General features: G+C 35.9%; 1 protein-coding gene across 1 annotated transcript; it reads left to right on the top strand.

Annotated features, from left to right (window-relative positions):
• The first annotated feature begins 934 nt into the window (after positions 1-934).
• On the top strand, positions 935-9,943 carry LOC144444714 (mitochondrial inner membrane protein Mpv17-like). Its single transcript, XM_078134239.1, has 6 exons — positions 935-1,173; positions 2,050-2,162; positions 3,749-3,844; positions 4,434-4,529; positions 6,587-6,672; positions 7,808-9,943. The coding sequence occupies exons 1-6, from the start codon at positions 1,098-1,100 to the stop codon at positions 7,893-7,895; spliced, it is 555 nt and encodes a 184-aa protein (XP_077990365.1). The 5' UTR covers positions 935-1,097; the 3' UTR covers positions 7,896-9,943.
• The last annotated feature ends 1,791 nt before the right edge of the window (positions 9,944-11,734 follow it).

Genomic DNA, 11,734 nt, shown 5'->3' with positions numbered 1-11,734 from the left:
CGAAATACGCGTGTGAGAGAGAGACTATTCTATAAATATATTCCTGTTAATGTATAATAATTAAAAGCGAAAGTGTCACAATGTATACAAATGTAGCTTTTCACAATATTGTTCGTTTTACTGTTTATTTCTTTTATGCGGGTTTGCGCGCGGAGGACCGAGAGTTGAGAGCGACGTATCGAAACCGCTACAGTAGTACTATATCTAGCAACAATGTAACCATACCATACTGTGTAACCAGCGAGTATATTTTCCCTCCATATGTTTAATATGTAATTTTTATGCAATGCATTTGAAGTGTTTGCCATTTATATGTATATTGCACTAGACATGAACTTCAGTCAATAGTGATATTTTCTTTATCAGATTGCTGTACAGTACATGTACTCCTATATTTTCACAACCCTTACAATACCACTCATATTTGTGTAAAATATTCATATAAAAGTCATGATTGCAATTTTTGATATAATTATATTATTTTATCAATATTAGATATATTTTTCACTCTACGAATATATTTAACATTGGCAAACATACGCAGTCAAACAACATATCGTGGTCGAAATTATTGTCGTGCACTCAAACTAACCCCGGAATGATAAAAAGCTCAAAAACAAAGCTCAAAAAATCATTGAAAATCAAAAAGGAAATAGTATGATGCAGGTTTGACTAATTCTGTATTTGAAGCCTTTATTGCAATGTCAAAGATGGCTTTGATGACCAATCTTTCAAAAAACAAAATATCGATGCCCTAAATATCTGTTTGAACACTGGGTGGGGGAGGGTTCACAAATATCTTCACGAAGAATTGTTTGCCCTCCCTTTATTCCATGGAAGGTTACTCCCTTACCCTAATTATGAATTACAGGCTGATGACTAGAGGGCGCACTTCAGAAGTAGCTGAATGTGTCCATTTTCATATTACTGAAGTTTGAGAAGACATTTTGCATATACTGCTTGGTCGTCGAATGACAATAACTCATATACACTGAAGTGTTTGCGTTAGAATTTGACGTGTGTCATCCAATGAACCCTTCCAGTAATTGTTTATAAAAGAAACTGGTCCCGGGCCAAACGGGACACTGAGCTACAACATGCTTGGAAAAGTGTGGGCGCGTTATCTGAACTATGTAGCCAGACACCCAATGAAATCACAGGCGTATTCAGCAGGTAAGCTAACTAACTTAACTCTGAGACCCTACACTATAGTGATCTAACCTTAACCCATAGACCATACATGTAGGGCCTTGCGTACGCGTGGGATACATACATGGACGATAATAAGGAATGTACAAATAAAGCTTCGACCTCCAGCTCCATGGTATATAATAATCGAACACATAAACAAAGTTTTTCATCGATCAATGAGGATCTCCTCCACACAAGTTTATAATTTATATCGTAACAGAATACCAATAGGTCAAATAGAATACAACTAAATTGTGATTATGTAAATATATTCACATATGATATGTCAAGAATGCAAGTACAATGTATAGAAATGACAATGGCAATTATTTGCCAACTTAACAAAGCTGCAATATGTAGCATTGGTTTTTTTTATTTCTGAGTTTTTTAACATTCCATGGATTGGAATCAGACTTTTGAGTACAATCCCTGTAATGGCTGTACATCTGATGAGAAGAAACCATAACACATAAAAAAAAAATATAATAAAATAAAATAAAAAATCTACCTACCCCACCTATTCTAAAATTGAGCGTAATCGGAACCACGCAATTTTTTTGTTAGGCCTAATTTGTACTGATAGAAGAATCATATTGAATTGTCAGAATCTACAAGTTCATGGTTCAAGCCTCACCACTGCCCTTTGTTTCTGAACACTATTATCCATGGGCACTCCGCAAGATTTGAAACAACATGCTCCAGTCAACCCAGCTGTATAAATGGGGACCTGATAGGATAGAGATTTTGATGTGAATATGATATGATATGACATTGTTGATGTGTGTTATGACAGCACAGATCTGGAAATATTTACCAAAGTTTGCAATAATTTTCTTTTCGTCATGTTTTACCTTATAGGGGTGCTGTTTTGTGTTGGAGATGTTGTTGCTCAGCAACTAGTGGAAAGAAGAGGACGAAACCATAATATTTACAGAACAATTAGAACGTCTGCCTTTGGACTTTTCATAGGAGTGAGTTATTTTGTTTTACTGTAACTGTTAATAGTGATCACATGGACCGTTTAGACCAAGAGATTCATTGTTGGGTATATTTTTGTAAACCTGGACATTTTTGCTCAAGACTTCAGGACTTAACTTTATTCCTTTGGTAGTCATAGTGGGCTACCAATTTCAGAAATTGGTAGCCCAAGGATTGTGACCTGTAGTCCCATATTCCTGAATTGAAAACAGATTTCCTCTATTGGAAATATTTGTATTATAAAAATACTTTCATATAATCTTCAATCCTCATCACATAATCAGTAGTAGCCTGAGTGGGCTACCATCAGCAAATTATTGGTAGTCCGGTGACAAGAATTGTTAGTCTGTGGACACAGGACTATTGTTAATTTCGAGTCCTGGACTTATTTGCACTTACTTCCCAGGACAACAAAGACACGAAAATAAGTAGTGACTTTTAAAATATCTTCTTGTACATAAACACAATGTACTAATCTGGTAATTAGTAAAAAATAATCTTTTTGAACTAACTGAAGACTGCAAAAACGTACACTTTTCAAGTGGCAAAAATATCTCTAGGTTTACAGTATGCTCATGTATTCACATGTAATTAGCATAAATGAGAACACCTCTCTGAGAAATAAAGGGTATTTTGGGTTCTGGAGAGTCATTTCACAAATTCTCATTATATAAATTTTGTTCAATCACTTCTGTTATTTTTTTCACTGTAGCCATATGGGGTCGTAGCAGACATGAATGTAGACGCAAAATGCATATTTATGACTATATGAAATATGCATGTTTATGACTATTTATCTGAAGTATGCATATTTATGACTATTTATCACGACTCATAGATAAACATTTATGAGTTGTGAATATGCATTGTGTATCTCGTCAATATTGATGTCTGCCAAGATCCTTGAGGCTCAGTGCACTACTGAAAGAATTATAAAGGTGAAAAAGAGTTTCAATTTTGTGTTTCTTGGTAATTGAGCAAAATTTATTAGATGCAAAATCATGAAGTGACTCTAGTATCCAAAGTTTATGAAATACCTGTATTTCCTGGAATGGCATTCACATTAATTGGGAACTTGCAAACCTGCCATGTTGAATGTTGCATCATGGGAAATGGGATAATAAATGCTAATCAATTAGTATTGTAAACAATATTGTTACATTGTTTGTAACCACAGATAATCAATTCGTAGTCACCCTGACCTTTGTGAGAGGTTTATTTTATGGGTAGCTCCAGATTAGGTATTACGATAACGACAGATAATCCCATGGTCCTTTGCATCTGAGCATCTGAGCATGATTGTAAGTTCCCTATTGTGCCAAACTGACTAATTTGATGCTACAGCCAACACATACAAGTATGAATAGAATAGCACAGAAGAGAATCTTTATTGCATCCGTTTTAAGCAAACTACATTTCTTCATTGCATTTTTTGCAATAATTGTTTGGTGCTAAAACAAACTAGTAAATATATCAACTAGAATAATAATAGTTAACAAAAAAAATATGTATAAATCAAGGTAGGGTGAGTAATTATATGTGATAATGATATTTTTTTCTTTTTGACATGATGATATAGGGTCCAACTCTCAGAGGATGGTATGTACTTCTGGACAAAATTTACAAAGGTTCACGACCTCAGATTGGTGCACTTCAAAAGATGTGCACGGATCAGGTATGTATATAACTAACAATATTTAAAGGATTCTGTGAAATTGATAGGATATCAAGTACAGGTTGCCATGACTACAAATCACACAATAATAGCCTACATGTAGACTCGAAGGACTTAGTGCTACCACTCAATTCGCTATTCTAACTGACATTTTGATTTTGAATTTCGACTCGGCGTCGACACAAATCACTGACCAAAATCATCCAATATCAACATAGCTGAGAATTACATGGATCGTGATTTGTCATGTTTGTTTCAATCATGTAGAGGTAACCCTGAACTTTGACCTGAACTTTGACCCTGTAAATTAACTCTCCCTTTGAACACTTATCTAGGAAACTAAATACTACTGACATGATCAATCAACTTGAGTTTAGTGTCTGACATAAAACTAAAGTCGGCCCTAAACTACCTTCTTCCACCTGACCTAACTTACATGTAACCCACCTCTGAGTTGACTTAATCTGTTCACATTTGTTTTTTTAAGATTTAGAGTCACATCTTAATAGTCTACATAACTTGTCCAGTGTGAACACCCTTACTGGGAAATTATTACATTGTGTATGTATGTTGGCTTTAAATATTACAGATCATCATGGCACCGCTCTTTATCTTCACATTTTTTACAACTATGTCATTTGCCAGTGGGATGACAACCAGCCAAGTTAAAGAAAAACTCAAGCAGGTAAACCGATCTTTTGTTTCTAGGATGTGTTCTTGTGTAACCCTGCATGCAGAGATTTAAGAGTAAAACAGATAAAATAAAAAGTCAAAAATTGTACCATTGTAGTGATTTTGTCTTCAGAGTGGCCAAGCATGATATCTTACAGTGTGATTTAATCTTCATACTTGTTGTAATGTATATAGTAAGGAGAGGTTTTGTTTTGAATGGAAATTTCTACTCACAGAGTCAAATTTTTTTATTTTTTTTTTTTGGGGGGGAGCAAATCCCAACTTTCTGCTGACATCTCATCAGCATCACCAGTGGTGTACTACAATATATCACATATCTTGGAGAGACGGGGAAACATACAGGAGCGATATAGCCAGGATTTAATGTCATTTCTTTATTTTTTTTATTTTTTTGACTCTGCGAGTATAGAAATTTTAGTTTGATACTGTGAACTCATTTTCCATAAACATTCATCCATTCTCTCTAAAGAGGTAACATTTTGATTTGTTATTGTAAACATACTGCCGGGAAGTGATTTGTAGATTAAACTGGGCAACGTAAGTAGCCACTACATCACATCTCTATGGTCTTGCTGCATCTGTTGCATTTTCTATATATTACAACAAGTAACACTGAAGTAAAGCACTTTCTGTGTGCTACACTCATTTATAGCATTTATATTACAACAAGTAACACTGAAGTAAAGCACTTTCTCTGAGTGTTACACTCCTTTATAGCATTCATATCAAGTGTAAAAGTATACTGTTTCAATTGGTTTATTTACAAGCGTGAAGCCTAACCTGTGACCTTTCTAATGTGGTCAATTAGCAAATGAAACTTTACTTTTACAGTTTGTTATAAATGAAACAAACTCACCATAATAAAGTGATTTTGGAATTTGAAAAGAAAAGTGACATGTGTAGGAATAGAACCCACGTCCCCTAAACACTAGTCAGAGTGCTCTAACCATAGCTGAGCTAACGTGCCAACTGGTAGATAACATGAATTTATCCTGATTTGTACTTTCTTTCCTCGAGGCAGTGTTGAGAAGCCAACTCTTGTAATAAATCTTAAACCTTTTGACCTAAGGATCTAAATAGATTCACAGGTCTCCCTGCCCATATGGATGGCCAACTTATACTTTTACACTTGATATGGATGCTATAAATGATTGTGGTACATACAGAAAACACTTTACTTTGGTGTTATGGGTTGTACTTGATATGGATGCTATAGACAGTTGTGGTACATACAGAAAACGCTTTACTTTGGTGTTTTGGGTTGTACTTGATATGGATGCTATAAACAGTTGTGGTACGTACAGAAAACGCTTAGTTTGGTGTTTTGGGTTGAACTTGATATGGATGCTATAAATGATTGTGGTACATACAGAAAACACTTTACTTTGGTGTTATGGGTTGTAAAACATAACTATACATAAATAGTTTGATTACCGGATACTTGTTTTAGTTATGCACATGTATTTTTTTTTTAAATTGTGAAATTTACCGAGTAACAAACATATCATTTCAAATGCCTTTCCACAATGAATGCCATGGTTGTAGTGCTGTACAAGAACTATTACCCCTAGCAAGGACCTATAACAGCACAACCCTCTATATTTATCAAATTACTCCCTGGGGACATGCAATCTATTGCTGCTATTCTTCAACATATAACAACATCAGTGTTACCTGCAGCTGACTGTGGCACAACAGGGAACTTGCAATCCAGACTGAGCATGCTCAGATTATTGTAATACTTAATCTGGAGCTACCGATAAAATAAACCTCACACAATGGTCAGGGTGACTATGAATTGATTATTTTTGGTTACAAACAATAACATTATTGTTTACAATACTATTTGATTAGTATTTATTATCACATTTCCCATGATGCAACATTTGACATGGCGGGTTTACATTTTCCCTATTTGACCCATCATGAGTAAAATCTGTGCTAAAATTTTGTTGTACATTAATAATTGGTACACTATTGAGGTCAATTTTCTCCCTTCATGTGTGATATCTTTTTTGTACATTTGTATTTGTTATCTGTCATTTGCAGGATTATTTTGATGCTCTGAAAACAAACTACAAGGTATGGCCACTGGTACAACTCACTAATTTCTATTTGGTTCCACTCAATCACAGGTAAGAACTGGCATGTACTTTAAACATGAAATGAAGCCACCTCAGAAAATAAACTCTTTGAACTTTTGCTGTTACATTGTTTAAGAAAACTTATTCTCTGTTAAAATTAAGAAAAAAAATCAGTGGTCACTATACAAATTTAGAAATAGAGGGGCCCTCTCATGCACATATATAGTTGGCAAAATCTTTCTCTATAATAACTCTTTCTCTATAATAACTCTCGCTGGAGCTCCCCTCTGTGTGTGTGTAGTTGGTGCTTTCCTTGTCTCCCCATCATTCAGTGTGTGAACTTAAGGGAAAATGACTACTGGTCATACGCACCGACATGTAGCAAATGCTGCTGGTCCATACTCAATGTAGTTCACGTTCACGACCTGTATCTAAATCACCACCCCACCCCCCCACCCCCACTTACAGATCAAATGATTTTGAACTTTAATATGATACAACATATCTTTTGATATACTAAAGTAAAAGATAGTACAACAAATTGTTTACTATCCACTTTTATTTCATCAATCTGTTCTTACAATTGAAAATTTCCACTCAGTGTCAAAAAATAACTTGGAAGCAAATTTTGGATTCGCAACAAATTAATTTTTGACTCTGTGAGTAGAGATTTTCATTTGTAACTATGAACCCAGAGACTCTGAATATTCATTCTCGCATAATCTGTTCCTATAGACTATAGTGGTCTGTGACTGAATGTATTCATTCCATAGAAATACAGATCCATAGATTGTAGATAATATGGGTGAATGAACCATTAAATCTACATTATCTAAGAAATCACAGTACTCTCCTTCCTCACTGTTCTGTACGATTCACTATCTGCTGGTCTCGGACCGAAGGACTGGCGTTAATTTCGCACGCTGCTCCTCATGTGTGTAGCTTGTGTGTGTGTGTGTATTGTTCGCAATCTCTAGCTTTCTCCCCTGTGTGTATGTATAGTTGATGTATTTGTATCCACTGTAGTGAAAAATTGTCAAATTTTTTAACACCAAAAGCGATATGTTGTTTGTTGACAATACATAATTGGCAATAATAATATTTCATACTTTCATTATGTAGACCTAAAACAATAGCCAGATTATAAAATTCCTTTTAACAAAACTTTGATTATTTCCAACTTTAGGGTATTATTTGTAAATGTTGTGGCGCTATTCTGGAATACATACATGGCATGGAAAGCAAATACCAGCACAGAACCACAGACGGAATGACTGGAATTTGTACAGTATGGTGATTTTACTAATGTTGACATAGAATCATTGAATGCTATGGACAAGGTGGATAGATTGAGATGAGGTGCATGGAAAGTCTATTCCGGGCGGCACAAAATCCTTGATAGATTGACGTTGTGCTGGAATTTTTAGTACTGGAAAGTCTATTCCGGCCGGCACAGAATCAGGGATAAATTGATATCTTGCTGGTATACTTAGAATGGAAAGTCTATGTCGGCACGAAAGCATTGATAAATTGACGTTTTGGTGGAATTTTTAACACAGGAAAGTCTATGTCGGCCGTACAGAATCATGGATAAATTGACATGGTGGTGGTATACTTAGCATGGAAAGTCTATGCCAGCACAGAATCATGGAAAAAATTGACAGGGTACCATACTGGAATTCTTAGCATGGGAAAGTGTATGCCAGCACTGAAAATCACCGATAAATTTACATGGTACTGAAAAAAAAAAATAACTTTGACCAACAATAAATGATATCAGAAGCAGTAATAAATTCTTGAAGAGAAAAGCCTACAAGTTGCCTGTATTAAAAGGAAAAGTCCAGCCAGACTCAATTTTTTTTTAGTACATCAAGAGTTGTATTCATCAACTTATATAAAATAACACCTTGGTAACTTACTTGAAACCTTGTAAAGAAGCACGTCTTTGGCCATTACGGAAATTTCCTGCATAGGTTTATGGGAAAACCTGGCAGGAGATGCCATCATTTTTGTCTCATTTTTGTCTTTTTATAACATCACTTACCTGGAAACTCAAACTGTCTTCAAGTCGACTACAAGCTTTAGACAACATTGATTTATTCCTTGTTAATATTTGAATTTGTATATTTTATTGTACACCATGTATTTCAACTCATGAAGTCTGTGAAACTCAGATTTTAGTTATGGACAGTTAGTGAACACTGTACGTTGGAAACTGTATTACATGGAAAATCCAGAACCGTGAAACGTTATTAACCATAGTACTCCATTTCTTCATGGATATTATACATATATGACAACAGCAAGTCAGCTATCAGGAAGCTTAGCACTGCAGACATGAACTAAAACTATTAATGCAACATGTTGATATGTTATCAATGGACATCAGTGTAATTATACTGAAAGAGTTGGATGGCATCACTGAAGTTTTTCCTATTTTCACACAGGATTGTGTGGCCAAAGTTGAAAATATCTACCCATCATTAGGGACTTTTCAGACAAAAAGTTGACCCATCTTTAGTGATTTTCATGCAGGAATGTATATCACCAGTTGCCAAGTTACGGTCATCCAGTGGTTTCACTGTGGCTCATCAACCAGTGAATCTTGCTAGCAAAGTATGGCATCCCCCAGTTTGCATCGCATTATTACGGATTGTCATGAGGGAAAAAAATTGGGAGTCATTTACCTTTATTCTGTTGGTGTGAAGATTTTTCTAAAGCATGGATACATATCCTATGTATGATTAGGGAAATTTCAGATGAAAAGTCCACCCATTATTGGGGCAGTTATGTTATGTCCAAATATGGTATACTTATGAAGATCAGGATGCGACTTATACATTGTTTACATCATTCCAACAGTTGCCATGGGGTTTACTCATTTGCATGAACAACATTTGGTTCATGATTTAGCTAGACGGTGGTAAAGTTGATTTGAAACCGCAGGTGACATATAGACTGATATAGTTATGACTTGTATGGAAAATTACATATCAGTGGATCAGAAGAAGAATATTGTATTTTCATGCTGTAGTACAATGTTAAATATGTCATATTTTTGTTACCAAAGTTCCAATTCTTTAACATGTATGTATTCAAGGATAAGAAGAGGGCACCCTAGTTTTGGCAAAGTGAGGGGTTTAGAATTTGGTCATGGTCACTGACCCGATCCATGAACGCAATGTTTTAAAAAGAACATTACAGTCGTGATTAGGTATGTTCTGATTACTTGTAGTCACCATAGACCCTACACCAATTTTCCATGTAATACACTGGTTGGTGTACTAGGGTCTATGTAGTCACTAATAAAACAGTACAGTAAGAACACAGAAAGAGGTGTAACTTTGTGTCTGCTGTCTGTATGCTACAACACATGTACTCACTAATATTCTATTCTGGTCCTCACTTCTGGCCTCAATACAACTTGTGTAAACAGCACTCCTAGTGGCCAAACCATGAAATGTTGTATCGCTCTGATAACCAAAACCTGGCATATGTTACAGTCACTGAAAAGGGGAAGTCTGTAATTTGGGTTACTTTTCTTTAGTAGGTAAACATATTGTTTAAAAAAACTTTATGCTCTATATGGTCTTGACCACCTCTATCAACTCGTATTGTGCAGGTGTATCATGTTTCACACCGACTTTTGCCAAATCCGGGGTCTAGTTGCAGACTGTCGTTTACCAAATTTGAGGTTGAATTGTAAGCGGCCAGTAGTCTGGTATGGGGTCTAGTTGCAAACTGTGCCAACACTGTGCCATTAGTCCAATATTGGTTCTAGTTGTTGTCAACTGTCAATTGCCAAATACCAGGACTAGTTAGTTACTTTCCCAAATATGTCTAGTTGCAGACTCTCTCATTTGCCACACATGGGATCCAGTTGTAGACTGCCAGGTAGTTATTACCATGATTACACTTACTTCAGTTTACTGCAGTCATTTTCTAAGCCAGAATTACCATGGTTACAGATGATTTGACCAATCCAATTCTCTTTAGTGTGCACATTATGGTAATGGTAGATGATTTGACCAATTTGTTTAAAATTAAAAAATAAAAACGATGCAGCCAATGAATTGCACACCATGGTTCAACCAATCAGATTCAGGTAGAGGATTTGACCGACCAATCAATTTAAATAAACACTACACACCCAAAGAATCATGATCACAGGGCATTCAACCAATCAGATATAAGGTAGTATCTATCATTATTAAAGGGAAATCAACATAGCATCTTCATGATCATACCACATACCAGAGCACAACAGTTCACAAACACAGACCTCAGTGGTGTGAGCATGCAAGGCTTGTCATGCCATCAGCATCACTCTCACTGAAGGGGAACAGCTGTTGTATGAGGGCGCCCCAACACAGCTTACCTTACAGACTTGCTTGTTGCTCCAGCTACAAGTCAATCACTAGCATCTGAATGGGTGGAATGACCATCTTTGTCCCTGTACACAAGCCCAATGACACCATGAATCAGTTGTCATTACAGCAACACTAACTCGGCCCACTTGTCAAAAAAATTCGCCCATGGCCTTAGGTGCAATTCGCAGCCAATATCAAAACTAGACACCAAAACCTGTCAACAGGGTTTCCATTTGCACATAAACTTTACCATGCCCTTTTATGAGCACAACTGACAGCAAGTTTGGGTTGTGCTAATATAAAGGCTGTACACATGCATTCACAACACTGTTCTATCACACCCATCATGTGACCACACAGCATGACACTGAATTCTATTGGTTTCACAGTTAACTGAACACAACGAAACAGAGGTGACATTGATTAAAATTTGGTTGCACTTCTTTCAATCTCTCATCAATAAGATATGCATAATAGTAAATGTATGCACCCTGCTGAATTGTGGGGAAAGTACAGTTAACATTGGAAATCAAAGTGTAAAGCTCTGCACATTTATCCCACAACAGAACTCTTCCAAGCCAGATGTCGTCAAATTGTACAACTATATTACCGAAAATTATTTCTGGTTTCTGGAGCACAAAAAGTATATTTCCATTACATCACACAAGTCACTCACACATGGGAATCGGACCATCTACTGTAACTAATTCCTCACAAGAAACTCAAGTCTCTTCATGACAGGA

Source organism: Glandiceps talaboti, chromosome 13 (genome assembly GCF_964340395.1).
Source record: "Glandiceps talaboti chromosome 13, keGlaTala1.1, whole genome shotgun sequence".
NCBI lineage: Eukaryota > Metazoa > Hemichordata > Enteropneusta > Spengelidae > Glandiceps > Glandiceps talaboti.
The sequence above is the reverse complement of the archived record's forward strand: the minus strand, read 5'-3'. Positions and strand labels throughout refer to the sequence as shown.

What these genes read in the sequence shown, in the direction of transcription:
- LOC144444714 (XM_078134239.1), top strand. Translation starts at nt 1,098, where the DNA reads ATGCTTGGAAAAGTGTGGGCGCGTTATCTGAACTATGTAGCCAGACAC. An exon ending in AAAAGATGTGCACGGATCAG is followed by an intron (nt 3,845 to 4,433) that starts GTATGTATATAA and finishes TAAATATTACAG; the next exon opens with ATCATCATGGCACCGCTCTT. An exon ending in TTAAAGAAAAACTCAAGCAG is followed by an intron (nt 4,530 to 6,586) that starts GTAAACCGATCT and finishes TGTCATTTGCAG; the next exon opens with GATTATTTTGATGCTCTGAA.